This window comes from Stegodyphus dumicola, chromosome 3 (assembly GCF_044657685.1).
Source record: "Stegodyphus dumicola isolate Sdum_Otavi_A_Nest chromosome 3, ASM4465768v1".
Classification (NCBI taxonomy): domain Eukaryota; kingdom Metazoa; phylum Arthropoda; class Arachnida; order Araneae; family Eresidae; genus Stegodyphus; species Stegodyphus dumicola.
In genome coordinates this window covers 238,685,075-238,704,315 of record NC_140770.1, presented here as the reverse complement: position 1 = coordinate 238,704,315, position 19,241 = coordinate 238,685,075, and the positions used below count along the sequence as shown (strand labels likewise).

At 34.9% G+C, this 19,241-nt stretch overlaps 2 protein-coding genes across 4 annotated transcripts in view; one reads left to right on the top strand and one right to left on the bottom strand.

The window, feature by feature from the left end:
- Nucleotides 1-19,241, bottom strand: part of LOC118191601 (degenerin mec-10-like) — a 174,781-nt gene that overhangs the window by 114,491 nt on the left and 41,049 nt on the right. The gene's annotated exons all lie outside the window — the stretch shown is intronic.
- Nucleotides 1-19,241, top strand: part of LOC118191608 (epithelial sodium channel subunit gamma-like) — a 76,641-nt gene that overhangs the window by 25,059 nt on the left and 32,341 nt on the right. The window contains exons 5-7 of the mRNA XM_085812297.1: nucleotides 7,175-7,341; nucleotides 16,654-16,749; nucleotides 19,018-19,126. Of these exons, the coding sequence (XP_085668423.1) occupies nucleotides 7,175-7,341; nucleotides 16,654-16,749; nucleotides 19,018-19,126 (372 nt within the window). The remainder of the gene's footprint in view (nucleotides 1-7,174; nucleotides 7,342-16,653; nucleotides 16,750-19,017; nucleotides 19,127-19,241) is intronic.

The following is a 19,241-nucleotide window of genomic DNA, read 5'->3' as shown; positions in this document are numbered from 1 at the left end:
TTGCTCGTTCAGCAACACCATTTAGAAAAGGTGTATAGGGAGGTGCAGGATCTATTTTTACACCTGCTCTTTTAGCAACTTCATGCAATTCTCCACTGACATATTCTTTCGCATTGTCACAGCGCAGTTTTGTAACAGTTGGATTCAATTTAAAGAATAGCTTGAGCTCATAAGCAATGTCACTTTTTCTTTTGAGCAATCTGATTTCCATAAATCTCGAATAGTCATCAATTATAGTCATGAAATACCTTTCCTCATGGAGTGTTTGAGGTTCTATTGGACCACATATATCAGTGTGTATAGTTATAAGCGGTTTGGATTCTTTTATGCGAGGACCCTTTCCTATAGGCAAAGCACTTTGTTTGGTACGAACACATATTTCACAAAAGGATTCTTTTGCAGGAAGATTCATTAGTTTTAATTTTTGATCACAGCGGTGTCCTAACCTTCTGTGCCATAAATCATCATTCTTTACTGCTAAAGCTGTAAATAAATTTGGTGAAAAATCACTAAAATATTGTCCGCATTTGTCCAAGTATCCAAAACGAAAACGCTTGTTTTTGTTTTCAATATAAACTATTTCATTTTTAAAAATTACACTCAAACCTGCTGCTTCAATATTTTTGACAGAAATTAATTGTCCGTTTAATTTGGGAACGTAAAGAACATCTTTTAACATTATTTCAACACCATTCTTAGTTTTACCGCAAATATCACCAATTCCTTCCACTTCTAAAACCACCGACTTAGACGCGCACTTAACAGTTCCAGTCTTAGGCTTAATTGAGGTAAACCATTCCTTGTGAGAAGACATATGAGAAGTTGCACCAGAATCAATAATAAATTGATTATGCACAAGATTTCCAGCCATAAAAGATATTGCAGGGGATGCATACTTATTACTATTTGAATTTGCCTGCTTTTTAGAATTATCAAAACATTCACTTTTAAAATGACCAGTTTTCCCACAGTTATGACAGACGCAGTTCTTTTTTCCTACAAAATTTAACAGAATGTCCTTTTCTTTTACAATAAGTACAAAACAAGTCTTTACGAGCACTAATAAAAACAGAGTTATCTGTATTTGGTTTAGAATACTTATTTTCATTTTTATAATCAAACATAAGAGATTCGCAATCAATAAGTCTACTTGTAACAAAATCTAAATTTAAATTATTGCTTGGCTGATTCTCTAGAGATGCCTTAATATTTTCATATTCTTTTGGCAAAGACATTAAAATGTAAATAATAATATCAAAGTCACTTACTTCAGAGCCAGAGACGCGTAGACTACTCACCAGGTTCATTATGCTGTCTCATTGACACATCCTTGGATTTCCTTATGGTAGCTAGACGTTTACGCGTTAAAATTTGACTCACTGCACCTTTAGCGCTATACGTAGCTTGTAGTTTCTTCCATATTTTACACGCCGTGTCTTTACGTTGAAGAGAAGCAATAACATTATCACTTAGAAGCGCAAGTATTAAGGCATAAGCCTTTTTTGATTTCAAAATATCTGCAACTCTGTCCGCAACTGCTTCTGTTTCCAAAAACGTATCCAATTCCCTTGCCGTAAATACTGCTCGAACTCTTCGACACCAAACAATAAAGTTATTAACACCGTCAAATGGAGCTACACCTAAAGCTTCCCTTTCACCTCCGGAAAAAGCCATCATTCACAATACACCAAAACAAAATCACGCGAACGATAAATTATTACACTGAAGGTTCAATTAGGGAACTATCAGCGAATTCTAACTTTTGAAGGAACCACGCTCTGCTGTTAAACATAGAAAATGCCGTGGTTCGCAAAGCAAATATTTATTACTGAGATATGCAGAGATACACGCAGAGTTACATGCAAGCAGAAATAAGCAAGTACAAGCACTAGCCGCCATAAGCCAGTTCAGTTATCTGATTTAGACAGCATTTAGCAGCCCACTGCTTTAACTGCCTGTCGTGGTATTGCCCTAAGGCTTGGAAAAATGAGAATAAGGCGGTAACCGCCGCGCCTCTATAGGCGGAGCTAGAATAGTACATGAGTACACAATGAAATTTAGAAGTGCATCTGGGAAAACTGTTAGAGCTGGCAACAAAATATGAAAATATATTAAGTTATGTAGTAAGCTAGTGATGAACAATCATAATTAAATCACTAATACTTCGAATTTCATAAATTAAATCAAATGGCACTTGCCAGGCTGAATTGCAATGAGTTCTACCCAGTGGGTGTGGCTTGAAACGTCGTAGGTCGGCGGCAGTTACGACAGGAGTCACCCTCCCGTAAACTGACCTCGGCCAATGTTTCTTGAAAGTTCACACTCCGGTGGAAAAAGAAATCAGTACTTGCAGGTAAGCACAGTCAAATAATAAAGTGAAAATGAAGAATTCACACTTGAAGACACACAATACTTGTAAAGCATAGTAAATTAAATGTATACACAATGAAACAGCAAGAGAACACTTGATCAACCAACAGACAGTGGTTTTAATCTTGTACTCTGTAGCTGTTATTCTCAAAACGCGAAGTGGTGAATTTCTCTATATACACAATATGTACACAAAAGCAGATACCTATGAGCTAAGCCATTACCCATTTGGGTGTCGCAAAGTCAATCATAAGTAGTAGAAAACAAATTGAACATAAAAAAAAAATAAAAAGCTACCAAAGAGCAATGCCATTATCCATTAGGATGTCGCAATGTTCATCTGAGGTAGTTGAAAATACGAAGAATAAGTGAGCTTTAATCCAAAGTCCGATGCTGTGCCGTTACAGAGGTCATATATATAACTTTATAACAGATCATGGTTTGACAAATCATAAACAAGACACAATAAATAACCAATCAAAAGTAACATACAGAATGAGATTTAAGTTTCAGAATAACTCGGACCTGGCTGAAAGCTAATGAATGTATCGGACTTGACAGAAAGCTATACTTCCTTTTAACCAGTAAGAATGCGATTACAAATATCTCAACAGTCTTCAAGTAAAGGAGTACTTCTAAGACCTTAATTGCGTGTCTCTGGCATGTGACACATCATTTTACTACAGATCATACAGTTTTCCTACCTTTTATAATTCAAACTCCTTCTCTCAGAATCATTAGATGTGTTTATACTCTAAGTGTAATTGTTCAATCATTCTTTCCACAATTATATTTTTCGAAGGTAAAATTATAGGGAATGTATATTCCTGTAAATCTGGAGAATCAAAAATCCTAGAATTCATTCTCAAAATTTCCTTTCACCAATCAAAACCCGAAGATTTTTCAGATCAGTCTTTCTTCACCAAAAGCATTTTCTGTATAAGGGAAAATAGAGTTTTTTCTGCTTTCTCGAATTCTTCAACGGATATAGTATCCCGAAGATTTTCAATCTTCAAGTAAGTGGGTTGAAATCTTAACATCCAAGCAATAGTTCGTACGATCATAGAATATTTCAAAAATCTGAATGCAAGTTTAGCTAGAATGTTTTCAAATGTTGAATTCTTCGTCGAAATGACAGTTCGATGTCGTTCTCTGTTGATTTCTTCCATATCAGAATCAGAAGCATTTGAAGGCAAAATTTCTGAGATTTTTTTCAGAAATTCAGGTCCTGCCCACTACTGAGAGTTAAGGAGATGTAATAGATAGCATTCTTTTGACAATAAATCAGCAGGGTTTAAGATACCGGTATTTGTTTTCAACAATCCTACTTAGCTGTAATCTTGAATCTCTTTAACTCTGTTATCTTCAAAAACAGAGCAATTATTTCGCTTTTTAGCCACACCAAAAACATTGAAGAAACTGAACAGAAATAAGTTTTCATATTTGCACTGTTCAAACTTTTAACAGCCAACTGATATAGCCTTACAACCAGAAGGGCAGCCATGAATTCCAACCGCGTTAAGTAATCTCCTTCAGAGGTGAAAGTATGGATTTCGCTATGACAAGAGTCAAGAAAACTTCTTTATTTTCTTGCGTTCTTACAAATATACAGGCACCATGCTCTAATTTGCTTGCATCACAGAAGGGGTGTAAGGAGCTTGTAGAATTAATTAGGACTCTTCTTGGGACTCGTTAATCATTGAAAAAATTTATTTCTGAAGCTCATTTAATGAATTCTTTCTGAATGTCTGACGGTAGTTCTTCATCCTAATCAGACTTTAATTTTCAAGTCTTCTGCAAAATAATCTTTGTAATAAGAAGGGCTGGCAAGGAAACTCCAATGGAATCAAAACCTTTCACACAGACTGCCACTAAGTTCTCTTCAAGAGAAACCACATCGGATGTTATAATTTTCTCCCAAGCATTAGCGCCTAATATCTGGATGTCTATCAAATATTGATTAGTTTTTAAATAATCACTTTGTAGAGACATTAGGATTTTTTTGGAAGCATGAGATATTGAAACATTAGCAACCGCCTTCGCCAGGAATAGAACCACGAACCTTTGAAATACCGGCCCAGCATGCAGAACCACTACATCACGAAGGCAAGCCAAGAAGGTGGAAGAAATACTTTATATACTCCTTCTTTTAAAGGGCGACTGGGGTTTTTAGGGGGCCAAATCGTCAAATCCTGGGTGAGGAGAATCATCATCTAACACCCTTTTAGTTCGGGCGCCAGGATTTTTTTTGGAAGCAAGAGAGACTGAAAAATTAGCAACGACTTCACTGGGAATCGAACCACTGACCTCTGGAATACCGACCCAGCGTGCAGAACTACTACACCACGAAAGCACGTCAAGAAGGGGGGGAGAAATACCTTATAACTCATTTCAATACCTTTACTTTTAAGGATTTGATTAATCTTCTCATTTCTAAATTTTGATATGCCAGTGAAAATTTGATCAGATTCAATGACATCAAATTCAAAAGCAATCTGAGAATCAATACTTAATTTTGTGCACATCATATGCCGAAAACAGAATCCTCTTTCCACCGAACAAAACTTGCGATATCGTTACCTTCCCCTATAGCATCAAATTACATTCTTTTTCACATGAATTCTTAATATAACTTCTGTGAGAGCGTGAATCGCATAATAATCTCACCAGATATGTTTTATTATCATCAACAACATGTGCAATCAGAGTTTGTAAATACGAAACCTAATACTTGGATTAAATAGATAAAGTTTGAACTACTTTTCCGCGACGTTTTGTCATTTTCAGAGTTTTTAATATTGGAACACATTATGGAGTAATGCTGAGCTTTACATAAGATGCATCTTACAGAAACTTGACATTTTAAGCTCATATGGCCTGCTCTTAACCATCCAAAACAAGCACCTTTCTTCTTCATTACGTTATTGTGTTCATCAACCGAGGAATCAGAAACTGCAGCAGAGTGTTGTGATTTATAAGTTTAATAAAAAATGCAAACTTTTTCTTTAATTCGAGAATTCTCTGTTGAAACTAAAACAGCAGGCATCGGAGTATCTTTACTTCTGCTGTTAATTCTCAAATTCCCTTTTGATTCTTCATTAAAATTATACTTTCTAAGTTTTAATCTTTCCTTATTTTCTACTTCTAATTCAAATGATTGGAGGTAGAAATATTCTTAGAAGTACGATAATGATCCCAAGTTTTAAATGTTATTTCAGGAAATGCCGATTTGATTAAGGGAAATAGCATAGCTGCATACTTATTTTTTTGCCATACACAAGGAATCTAATGCTCTCAATTGAGCTTCTAAACCTATTGTATAACTGCATATTTCATGCATTCCTTTTTTAATACTAAACTTAAGAGTTCTCTCATGTAGTATTCAATTGAAAACTTGGTAAAACCTCAAAATGCGCTGCATAAACAAAATCGCGAAGGCGGAGCTAAATGATGTCATTACATGGGTGGGATTAAACATGTGACTTCACAATGTATTCTCGAATTATACTATGTGCATTTACTATTTCCTACTGAAAACAACAATAATCTGTGTTTGTTACAATTATAAATGTTTATTATTGTAAATTAGTATTAAATTATTTATTTTTAATTTCATTTCAAACCACTAAGGTTTGGTTTTACTGGAAATAGATCATACACAACTTTCATTTCTCTACTTCTAAGATTCCTACTGTCTTTGTGCATATTAGTATTCCATACATCAATAACTGGTAAGCAACTAATTTCTCACAATAAGGAGAATAAGATATGAAAATATGAAAATAAAAACCACAAGTTTATAATAATAAGCAGTGTTTCATGTTGAAAATATAAAATAAAGTTCAATTGAGGTTTCGTTGCATGCATATATGTCAAAATGTGTGTGAGTGTAAATAAGAATTTTTTATGACAAAAGAAGAAATTAATTAATATTTTGATAAGCTTGGCAGCTAGAATTAACCCTTTAACATATTTTCTATTGTGATAATATTGTTAATACCTCCGTTATTAGCTACGTAAGGAAATTTTAAATGCTTCTTACACTGAAACAGTATAATGGACTTTTTGGTAAGCTAGAAATGCATGTTTTTATACTTTTTATAACAGTGACAATAATTAGTAGAGCAACAGCTATGTAATGAAAACTGGGGCATTGTCAGTAATCCTTAGTTTTAGGCACGATTAAGAATCTTCATTCTGTCGTTGAAGAGCAATTTGTTTAAAAGAAAGCTGTAAAATATAACATACGAAATGTCCATTGAGAATTTTTTTATGTTGTAGAAAATGAAAACCAAACAGTTTATAGGAACAAACATATTTTGAAAATACTAGTTTAAAAAGACATAGCATTTATTTAAAAAAATCCATTTATTTTTATTCTGAAAACAATGTTGATTTCTGATGTCAGAAAGTATATTGCATTTAATGAAAGCCTTTTTTTAATGACAGAAATAAACGAATTGATATCAAAAGAAATTAAAAACTACATGCAACTGGACTTTAGCAATTATTTTTATTTTACTGATTAGTTCAGCTCATACGAAATTTAAAATATCAGGTCTATAGTTTGTTACTCCCAAAATAATTCAAATCGGATGAAGGTTTCAACTTGATTTATGAAAATAATGTATAACTATGCAGCCTTTATTCCTACATAAATCATGCAAGTGTTACGAGTTACAGGTAAATTACACTTTTCTTCCTCAAAATATTCATTTCTAAGAAAAGAAATGTAATATATTTTATGAGAAAATACTTATTGCCGAACTCATTTTTACATTAATTCTTTTCTTCACATTTACAGAATTAATTATATGTGTCAACACGGACGTTGACAACTACAGCAATCTCAGTGGTTCTGTGGTTGGGAAACTTCAAATGTCTATTCATTCCAATGATATCGTTCCTAATCCAACCTATGATGCCGCTAGCTTGGAAGCCGGGGAATTTTATTCTTATGGGTTCCAAAAAGTAAGTGTGCAAAGAATGTGTTTAACTCTATATTGCATGACATTTTATTTTAGTACAAAATTGTATGCTGTTTAAAGGGCTTGTCAGAGATAGAGGAAAATATTTTAAAATATACATATATTTTTTTTTACTCTGCAGTAATTTATTTAATTCTTGTTGCTATTTGGCAAGAACATGCATTCAGTGATAACTACGACTTATATAGTAGAAATTACATACTAAAAATGGATCTACAAAACAGTCAAATGGACCTAAACTTTTATCGATAATAAGGAGCTTCCATTTTGTCAAATATGCCTGTTCTTTTTAGAAGTGGTTATTCCACATATTTCATTGTCTCCTTTCATAACTTATCTAGTACTTTCTTTGATGCCTTATTTTACAATCTTGAAACATCTCCAATAACAACTGCGTTTGAGGCTTCTGAGTTTCATATTCTTCTTGCACTTTCTGTCAACTCAGAAGAATCAGTTTCACTTAAGCACCCATTTTGGATAATAGCTTTCACTTCAGAAACTGTTATGTTACGTAAGGCGTTACGTTCGAACAATGGCTAGCTCAGAAGGGATTCGTAAGTCATCTACCCGATGAATTAACAGCTATCTTGTCATAAATGGAGTACTTCATTTAAACTTAAGCAAAAAGCTTTATTTACACATAAAAACAAGTTAAAAGAATATAAAATATTTATCTAGCTACAATATCTATCTAGCCACATCATGCAAACATCGTTCTTAGCTAACTAAACCGGAACTGTTCGTTTTCCTCTGGCGTCCCATGACGTCAGTCTCTATCTGGCTTTTGATTCGTTGGCTTAGTGATGCCATTCCCAACATCCTCCCCCCTTTGAGTTGCTGGATAGCTACTCAAAACATTTAAGTCTATCAAGTTCAGTCTAAGTGGCATCTTAACAGTTCTACCAGCTCGTGTCTTTATAGTCTTAGAACTGTCACATACATCGGAAACATCAGTGGGGTCCGGAGATCATGGTGACCCAGAAATTTCTGAATGATGAGAGGTACTCATGTCGTCTCCACAATGAGAATCTGAAGACTTTACAGCAGATCGATGTTTTTGAGGATCACTTGGATGACATGAACCTGACAAATCATCATCTTGGATTTCTAGGGGAAACACTCGTTGTATCGGACGTACTAAATTGTTAGTTTACGTTCTTAATCTAACTGTTCTCACTTTGCCGTCCCTTCCTGGAATCAGTTCCGTAACCCTGGCTAAAGGCCAATTCAATCTCTTTTTGATATCATCTCCTATCAACACAACATCATTCACTCGAATATTTGGAAAGTGTGAATTTTGCTGTCGTTTCTGAATAAGTAGTCCTAAATATTCCTTTCGAAAACGTACACGGAGATCTTCCATTAATTTTGCACGAAATCTGATTCTTTTCCTGAGATGATTGGTGTCTACTGTATCTATATCAGTTACATCTAAATTGGATCTGTCGGTCAGAAACATGGCAGGTGTAAGTGGAACTAAGTCTTCTGTATCTTCGGATACATACGTCAGGGGTCGCGAATTTACTACCCTTTCACATTCGCACATAACTGTTTCCAGTTCTTCATAGGTAAGAACAGCTCTGCCCAATGTTCTCCTAAGAAGTTCTTTGACTACTCGAACAAGTCTTTCCCACCATCCGCCCCACCAGGCAGCAGTGGGGGGAATGAATTTCCATTCGATCTTCTGTATTTCTGTTTGTCGAGTTATTTTACTCCAATCAATTTCTAAAAAATTATTATAAGCTCCCCTAAAGTTTGTACCGTTGTCTGTATAACCACTCTAGGTCTTCCTCTTCTAGCAACAAAACGTCTAAATGATAACAAAAAAGCATCAGTAGAAAGCGATGTTATTAACTCTAAATGAATTGCTCTATAAAGAGCACACGTGTAGAGAACCATCCATACTTTGTCCCCACGTTTTACAAATAGGGGACCTGCTAAGTCAATACCAACTACTTCGAAAGCTGCAGCATTTTCCACTCTATCAGCAGGTAAGGAAACTGGTTCAGTGATGAGAGATTTAGTTTTGTATCGTCGACATTTAATACAGTCCTTCAGAACACTACGTATCGCTCTTCTTCCTCTTGTAATCCAGTACTTTTCACGCAATATGCTTAGTAATATCTAGGTTCCAGCATGACAGTTTTCTCGGTGAAAATATTCAATCAGTCTTTGAGTAAAGATACATTTATCAGGAAGAAGAATAGGTGAAATGAAGAAAGGCTTATCTATGCGTTCAGTAATTCAAGTTTTAACTCTGATAATTCCGTTCACATCTTTGAAAACACACAAGTTCCGAATAGAGGTTTCACTAGGAAAAATTTGAGCTTGCACATTACGAATAAGCAGAATTTCAGCATTTTCAATCTCCTGCGTTAGAAGTTCTCCCCCCCGTCTAGTATCATGACGCGATCTTACATTACTGATAAATCTCAATATCCATGCAACCATTCTAACTATTGAATGGAAATTTGAGAATTTAATGGCATACCACGGGACTCTCTCTTCCGACAAATTAATATTACATAACCTAACCTTTCTCCTTTCAAGTGTTATTTCGGGTGTTTCCGTTATCAATATTTCGGTGTCAGGCCAGTTGTCTCTTGCTTGCAACAACCATGCCGGGCCTTTCCACCAGCAGGATTCTAACAATTTCTTAGGGGAACACCCTCGCGAAATCAGATCAGCGGGATTCATTTTCCCTGGCACATGTCGCCATTCATTATTAGGAAACAGATTATTTATTTCTTTTACTCTGTTCGAGACAAAAACTGTCCAATCACCACGTTCTTTTAACCAGTATAAAGCTACCCTAGAGTCGCTCCAAAATATTGTTTTAATCTCATGGGCATTTAAAACCTGCTTCACTGAATATGCCAACCTGGCACCAATGCAGCAAGCCATTAACTCTAACCTAGGGATCGTTACTTTCTTCAAAGGTGCAACTCTGGTTTTTGCTCTAACAAAGTAAATTTTTACCCCTTGAGAGGTTCTCGTTCTAAAAAAAATACAGGTGGCATATGCCTCTTTGCACGCATCTACGAAAACATGCATTTCAGTGGAATCATTTATTTCAACATAACGTGAGATTTCGATATCTCTTAATGCATCTATTTCTCTAAACCATCTTTTAAAAGACATTTGAATACTATCTGGTAAAGGAGTATCCCACTTTAGATTTAAATTCCACGTTTCCTGCAATAAAAGCTTAGGTGGTAAGATTGCAGGACTCAACAGACCTATTGGATCAAATATTTTCTGAACTGTAGCTAAAATGATTCTCTTAGTAAAATTCTGATCTTCACTTACAAGATTAAAGTTTAAATTACACTTAAGAGTGTCCTTATCAAGATCCCACAAAATTCCCAATACTTTCGTGACACCAGTACTATTAGAAACATACTTACATTTTACATTACTCTCCCAGTTTCTTAAATTAAAGCAACCCCGTGACAAAATATCTTTTGCATTTACAATAAAATCTTCCTGCTCCTCAATATTTGCAACACCAGAAACACAATTATCTACGTAAAAAGAATGTTTCAATTTTTGTGCTATAGCATCAAATTCAGATGGTACATTATCTAATAAATGTGTAATTGAGGCTGCCAATAAAAATGGACTCGACTTTAACCCAAATACTACTCTGCGATGTCGGTAAACAATCTGTTCACTCTCGGACGGATAAAAAAACCGCAAGAAATCTCTATGTTGAGGGGCTATACTTAGCATCAGAAATGCGTTCTCAATATCTGAAGATAATCCTATTGGATGAATTCGAAACCTATCAAGTATCTCTGGAATTATTTCTAGTAAGTTCGGACCCTTATACAAAAGGTCATTCAAAGAGCATTTACCACTTTCTCGGGCTGACGCGTCAAAGACAGGTCTGATTTTTGCAGTGGTACTGTCCTTAATTACTGGCCGATGAGGTAAAAAATGTCCCGTCTCAATATTATCAGTTATCTTTTCAATTATATTCAATTTTTCCCATTCCCGGAAAATCGTAGTATATTCTTCTAAAAATGCTTTATCTTGTGCTCGCTGGCATATCTTTTTATGCCGCTTCCAAGTTAAATCTTTATTTGTCGGCAAATCGGCCACATCAGATTTAAAAGGTAAACAAAGTTCATATCTACCGTCTGAAAGAATTTTCACATTATTTTTAAACTCTTCCAAAACTCTAGAATGTTCTAAATTCTTTCTATTATTTTCAATGGGATCTGAAATACCTATGGATTCTAAAGACCATAAATCTTTTATCGAATAATTACTAATATACAACGAAATTGCATTCAAAACAGTATCATCATTGCTATCTCCAAATGACTCATGCTTCCCAGTTAACACATGTCCCAAACAAGTGTCGATCAAAAATAACCCTGACTCCAACCGAACACATTTATTAGTAAATAAACCGCCCACAATATCCGCTCCCAAAAGCAGATCAATCTCAGGATCACAAGAACCCAAATCAGACAAACTGACGCCTCTATCTTTCAGTTCATTAATAATTTTACTATCTTTCACTTTTGGCACTGTGCCACAAATTTTGCTCTCGGAAAGTGCTTCGATTTGAAAGGAGAAAGTTTCATCTAATGCCGAAATCAACAAATTATAAACATCGTGAATCTGCGTTCGCGTTTCTCTTCCACCGAATAACGAATGCTTCAATTTAATTTGCCTTAATGGTTTTAAATTTAAATTCTCTACTAATTTTTTACTGACATACGAATGCTGAGAACCTGTATCCAGTAATGTGCGTACTTTAAGCTCAACATTCTTAAATTTAATTTTAACTATTAGAGTCATTAAATAAACATTTTCTGTTTTACAGTTATTAGTTAATGTACTGGTTTCAGTTACGTCCCTTTTAGACTTTTCATTTGCGCTTTTTTCTTGGCGATTGGGACACATTAAAGAGTGGTGATTTTTATTACAGTACATGCAAGAATTTTTTACTCGACATGTTTTAAAAGTTTGTCCAAATCTGAAACATCCAAAACAGGCCCCTTTTTTAATTAATATATTTTTCTTAGCTTCTAATGTCATATTTCTAGCAGAAAAACATTCTTTAGTTGGGTGCCGTTTTTCACAAAAGAGACAGTTAAAATTGCGCTTACCTGGGCTCTCAGAATTTGATGTACTTACTAACGCAGCTGAGGTGGCAGAATCTGAATTTTTATTTAGTGTATCCTTTTTCTTAGAAATATGATTAGAACCAAACCCAGTGCGGGCTAACACGACCATCTCTTCTCCTTTCACTTCGTGTTTCAGGCATCGGTCATCAGGCTGAAGTGCTTCTTTTAAATTTCTGTTTCTCTCCCAAGCAATTAATACTTCTTTGGGCAGGCAGGATTCAACTAAAGGCATTAAGAAATCATCATACTTCTCTTGCGTTCTTCCAAGACTTTCTAAAGCTCTAATCTTGGTTTCTAAATCATCGTAGAGAGTGGGAAGATCCGTCTTCACACGTCCACTGCTTGCATTACGCATAACCATGCTTAGAAGATCTCTGACGTATATCTGTACAAGTAAGTCTTCTCTTCCAAACCTCTCTCGAAGCTGGGCGATTGCTTTCGGGTAATTCGACGCCGTTGCTGGAAAGCTCTCCACTACCCGTGCGGCTTTGGACTGAGGAACAACTGCTTGCAGGAGGTACTGGAATTTATCTTCATCTGGAATCGTCGGATCTTTATGGATCTTCGAAAACTGGCTCCAAAACGTCAAAAATTCTTTTGCTTCGCCGTTGAATTTCTTTAGTTCGATCTTCGGCAGTTTAAATTTGCGCTTCTCTGGTAATTCAGTAGGTAAAGGATTCTTCGACAGCTTTTCGATTTGAGAACACAGTTCAAAATATTTATCTTTATAAGGCTCAGAAGAAATAAAATCTTCTTCATATAGCTTTTCAGCTTCTTTAGATTGTAGAATTAGCGACGTTACTTCCTTTTGGCAAATTTCAAGTCGATTAAACTTGTCTCTAAGCTGTTGTTCCAGAATCGAAAGTAGCTTCAAATCAGGAATATCTGATTTCAGTTCTGCATCAATTTTGTTTGCACATGTGGTAAAGGAAGTTCTTAGACATTTTCTTTCAGTTTTCAGCTGTGTAAGCTCCATTTTCAATTTATTTTAGCTGTTATCGCGCCCCACGTCTTGGCGCCACAATGTTATGTTACGTAAGGCGTTACGTTCGAACAATGGCTAGCTCAGAAGGGATTCGTAAGTCATCTACCCGATGAATTAACAGTTATCTTGTCATAAATGGAGTACTTCATTTAAACTTAAGCAAAAAGCTTTATTTACACATAAAGACAAGTTAAAAGAATATAAAATATTTATCTAGCTACAATATCTATCTAGCCACATCAGGCAAACATCGTTCTTAGCAAACTAAACCGGAACTGTTCGTTTTCCTCTGGCGTCCCATGACGTCAGTCTCTATCTGGCTTTTGATTCGTTGGCTTAGTGATGCCATTCCCAACAGAAACAATAAGATTTACTGTGTCATAACTTGTTATTGTTAATTTATTGCTACTGTTGCTACTAAATTTTGCCATTTATTTCATCTTCATTCACAGGGCACTGGTATTAAAAGCCCTATTTTACCATCCACAATTCCACTAGCTAACCAAATTTTCTCAGAATATAGTAAATAAAACACATAAATAATGCGTAAAACCACAGAAACAGCCTTAAATTACTTAGAAACGAGCAGTCAGCTTACCACCAGACTCTGACGGAATACACAACGCTTCTAAACAACAACGTAGAATTTTATATTCACAATAATGGATAAAATTGTCATGTGTCTATTTCTACCACGCTCATACAATATTAAAATAATTTTTAAAATAGCAAAAATCACTCTTGAAATCAGTATCACAAATGCAATGTCTGTAGTTTGGTAACACTCGCTATGACGCTATTAGTTGCATTTCTAAATCTAATAAATAAAGTATCTGGTGACATCTGTGAATGCAACTAAGAACTATATGCTAAAATATATGAATGTTTCACTAGGTACATTATGTTTCCAGTTGCAAATAAGACAGATGTCTGCCTGCAATCCTAATTTATATTGACGAATAGCAACACCCTGCAGTGCAGGATTTAAATTATGAATAGACTTTTATGTTTTTATACCCGATTACGGGCATTGTGAAATTGTCAAATCTCCTGAAGTATTTCAGTTATGTTGGAACTCACTGCATTTCCAATATGATCACTTCAATGTATATTTTGTCCGCCAGAGTGCTAATAATGGCAATACTGCAATAATTGCTTTTCTAGCTTGCTGCCCAACTACTCAAACTCACCGTGCGAACATACCATTTTGTCAGTTTGTCTCGAACATAGAATCACCCCTCACATTTCAGTTATGGGTTGTTATTACAGCTTAACTTCATTAAGAATTATGATGAATTCAAGAAATATCGCTTAATTAAGAATAAGCTTTTTGTTTTTCAAATGGTGGGCACTAACCAGTTTAGGTTTGGGCAACAGTTAAGACCAGTAGCGATGGTCATTTTATTATGGAGAGTAAGTTTACACTGGTTTATTTTGATTCTGGCGAAGAATACTCAGCGTACTTAGGCGCAAGGAAAGGAATGTATTTGTGGGGTTATCTTTTAAGGGAAAGTGGTTCATATTCACGTTACACATTGTAGAAAGCACAAAAACTACCATACAGCCAGATTATTCACCGGGATCAAAGCTCAAGTAATACTTCGAATGTTTAGTGCTTTTAATAGCTCGGCCACTGGTTAGACTGGCATTTTAAAAAACTGGTTTTTGGAAATTTGGAGAGGTAACAAAGCATTTTACTAACACTAACATATCAATGGAACTGCTGTTTTGTTTTCGTTTTTTTAGACAAGGCTATTAAAAGGGGCATATGAACTGCCTAGAAAATTCTGTTAGATTTCTACCCATTTGATAATAATCAAGACGCAGGAGTTGCATCCGAACAACTAAAACGATTATTGGTTATCATCTGAAATTTTCATGTTTGAATAGGGTTGGATATTTTACGTCCATGATGAATAGTTCGAGAACTGATGCCCACTTTTACCCGAACGGAGTTGTGGCTATATAAAACTAGTTGTTAGTGGTAAATCCTTGAGATCCTTATTCAGTCATGTTCGTACAGGATAAGTTCCTCCCATGCACTGGTTGATCTTGAGGATTTTCGAGAACATTTGACGGAAGGCAAAATCATTATCTCAGAGTTTCTCACTATTGAATCTCATCGTCCACCTGATTTGAAACGATCTTTATCCTAAGTTAGGAATTTATTAAATAGAAGATTTATAAAAATCATTCTGTGCTGAAAGATAGTATAACGTAATGCATAACAACGTGCAATAAGCAACATCAGTTATATTCATTTGTGTTGCGTTATTAAACACATTTTTGAATCCATGTAGTCAGAAGCACACCGAAAAGGCCGTACATTAAGAAGTGCAGCTAATGAACAGACTAAGTGAACATTTAAATGGAAGTGAATTTTGAAATTAGATTTTTTCCTGCAAGCTATGACTTTCGAGCGATGCGCAGAGTATTTGGATCACAGATAGCCCTCCACAAGGCCTCAGACATAGACATTAATATACGATTACCTTGTAAATGCATTTAAAATCCTATCACAGTGCTTAAGTTTATGTCAAAAAATAAATTAGGTATAACAAGTTTTATTCACTTGAAGGAATATCATAATTCGGATTTTCGTTTAATGGCATATCCATATAATAATATTTTGTAATTCAACAGTTTTACCATTCTTGATGTTTTAGAGTCATTAGCTTATTTTCAAGCAGGACACATGAGAAATGAGCTGTGCCCTGGCCGGGACTGGAACCTAGACCTCTCGAATATGCGCTGCGTGTGCTACTGTTACACCACGAAGGCATGCTGGAAGGAGAAAGAAAATATGTTACAATGCAATTGATTAATTGACAGTACGTTCGTTTCCACCATGCATTCGTAAGTGTGAGAAGTGAACGTATAAAAATCATCTTAAATAAAGTTATTCTCTTTTTACTTGACAATTTATATGTTTATTCATCTTAAATATATTTTTAATTGTTAAGTCAGATATTTATTCGGTACTTTACAATGGATAATTTACGAATTTTAATTCTTAATTCATATATTTGAGACAGGAAATAGCAAATTATTTTGATTTCCCGGGATGCTTTTGATTAAACGTGTTGGAGTCTAGGCAGACAGCTGTGCATGCTTTTCTATAATAGGTAACAAATCCATTTCAAATTTCCTTTCGGTTTTCTATATTTAGGTGTCTACTGAATTGCTAAAGAGTCCTTATCAAACAAAGTGTAGGAGCTATAAAGAAGAAAAGGAAAGAAGGACAGGGGCCCGTATGAGTCAAAAAGTAATGTCATATTTTTTTCAGTAGTAAAAACAATTCTTCAAATTTATAACATGCTAAAAATATGCTGAATCTAAGCTGAAACGAAATCATTATTTAGAACATTAGGCATTTATTTATGTTATATGCATGGAAGCAAAATGAGAAGATATGTAGTTATTGATATTTAAACTTAAATATATTTTTCATAATTTACATGCCATGCTTCATAATTTACTCAACTATTGGTATATTTCACAGAGTTACAGTTTTATAAAATACAAAAAATCATTAGCTTAATCTTCGATACTCATGTACTTGGCAGAGGAATTTGTACGTTGGGATTCAAAGGCGTTTAAGCATAACTTAATCATTTCAATCTGGAACCAATTCTTTCCACAGAATAAGTAAGGTTCAACTGGGGTCTGCGTTCTCTGATAATTTTTTAATAAACGACATTCATTATAGTCATAACAGGCATGAGCTATTGCTATTTTATTTCAGGATTCTTTTACAAGATATTAATGATAGTGCAAATAGACAAAATGTAGCTAGTAATATTATGTGTTCAAACTATGCTGAGTTGTGCGATTGCACCAATGGCATTTTGTGTTTTCATATTCTGAATGTCAAATAGACAAGAGACTCCATTTCCAAACATCTTCCGTACCCTTCCAGATTTTTTTTATTCGATAAATTTGTGTGACAGTGATGCACCACATTCCATTTCCGACAGCAATGCCAAATAGAAAGGCTTTGTGTTGAAGAGAATATTCGAGATTAAGAGAAAGGATTTGTGTAGGTGAGAACATTCGCAACAACGAGTAATATGGTGATTTTTGTTGTCCTTGGCAACACTAGGAGGAGACCTAGATCCTAATTTACAAGCCCTTCTCTTAAGTTATAGATGTTACACAACTCGGTTTGATAACTGACCATGTCTTCGGCCTGTTCATAAGTGGTCTGATGAGGATCCATCATGATCAGAATGTAAAAAAAAAGATGCTGGTATCATAATTTACACGACGGATTTTTGGGTTACCCCCAAAATAAAAGTTTATTAATAACAATGACGCACACCGGAATGATTAAATACGGAACATTACCGCTGCCTTTTAATGTCTTGCTGTTTCATCATTACTATTCTGTAAAATATCTTGAGTTAAAATGATATGAACTTGCGTACCAATTCAATATTTGCAAAAAGCTAAGACAGAAAAATGAGCGAATAAAACGCATTCTACTAGATCAACACTTGATGGCATGCAACTTGAGCGGAATGCTTTACTTTGCTTAAGTATTGTGTTAAAAGTTGAGTATGAGGAAGGTAAAGAATATTGTTCCGTAATAAGCTTCATTTGGTTTCGTAGGATTGGATTATTGAATTGGATTATTTAATTACGGCAAAGCACACGAGAGCTATCTACCTAAAGGGAGGGATGCCTTCGTGGAGGACTTTCTAAGGAAAACTGGCTCGTATACACGTTACACATGGAGAAAACCACGAAAACACCCATGCAGCCAGCCCGTTCGCGGGATTCGAACCATGGACCAAACTACCAGTGTTCAGCCTCTTTACCACTCGACCGCTGGTGGGCGCTGGTTTCGTAGGAAGGAATTTGTAACAGAGTTAACGATTACGTTTTTCTGTTGTCGTAGTGACAAGCAGATTAAATGAGTATATATTCAGCAAATAATGATCTGAAATTATATTAAACTTATCTTAATTCCGGAGGCAGTTTTTTATGTTTCTAGCTGTACGTATTAGGTGGCAAGCTGTAATACTTAATATATTGAAATCGATTTAACTCCATTTGTGATCTTGCTGTACCGAAGATAATTCACTAAATCAAGAAAATTAAAAATTTATAAATATCGTGTATTCAAGTAAAATAATGTTTATTATATGCAAACATTACGCGCAGTTCACCCTCTCAGGTAAAACATCGCAGAATTTGAAAATATGAATATTTTTAGTCATTTATACGCTTTTGTCCTCAGAGATATTCTTTAGGTCACCACTCTCTAATTAATTTATTACTTTTAAATCATCTGACATCCCAAGGACATCAAAAAAAAAAAAAAAATTATTACTTTTCACATGTTGTGAATTTTTGCTTACCCTCGCATCTTAATTTTTTAATATAAATCGTTGACTTAAAAATATACTATTTATCGGCAACTATGAACAAGTTGCAATGAAGTAATATCTTTGAATAACTAGCAATTTATTAGATAGTCCTCAAATAAGAATTAGATTATTGAAAATAGTTAATAAGTGCACATTTTCAGAACTGTCTACTGGAATGTTTCAAGACTGAAACGGAGAAATTGTGTGGCTGCACTTATCGTCGGCTGGCTCTGATGTATGATGGCACGCCTTGCCAGTATGACTCACAAAGTGAGTTCTTTTTAAACATTCACTGTAATTGCGCAAAAGTTTTTAAGCACCGGATTTTAAAGAGTTTCTCAATGGCATCTTAAAATGGAGATGCGAAGTCAAATAATGTGATCTA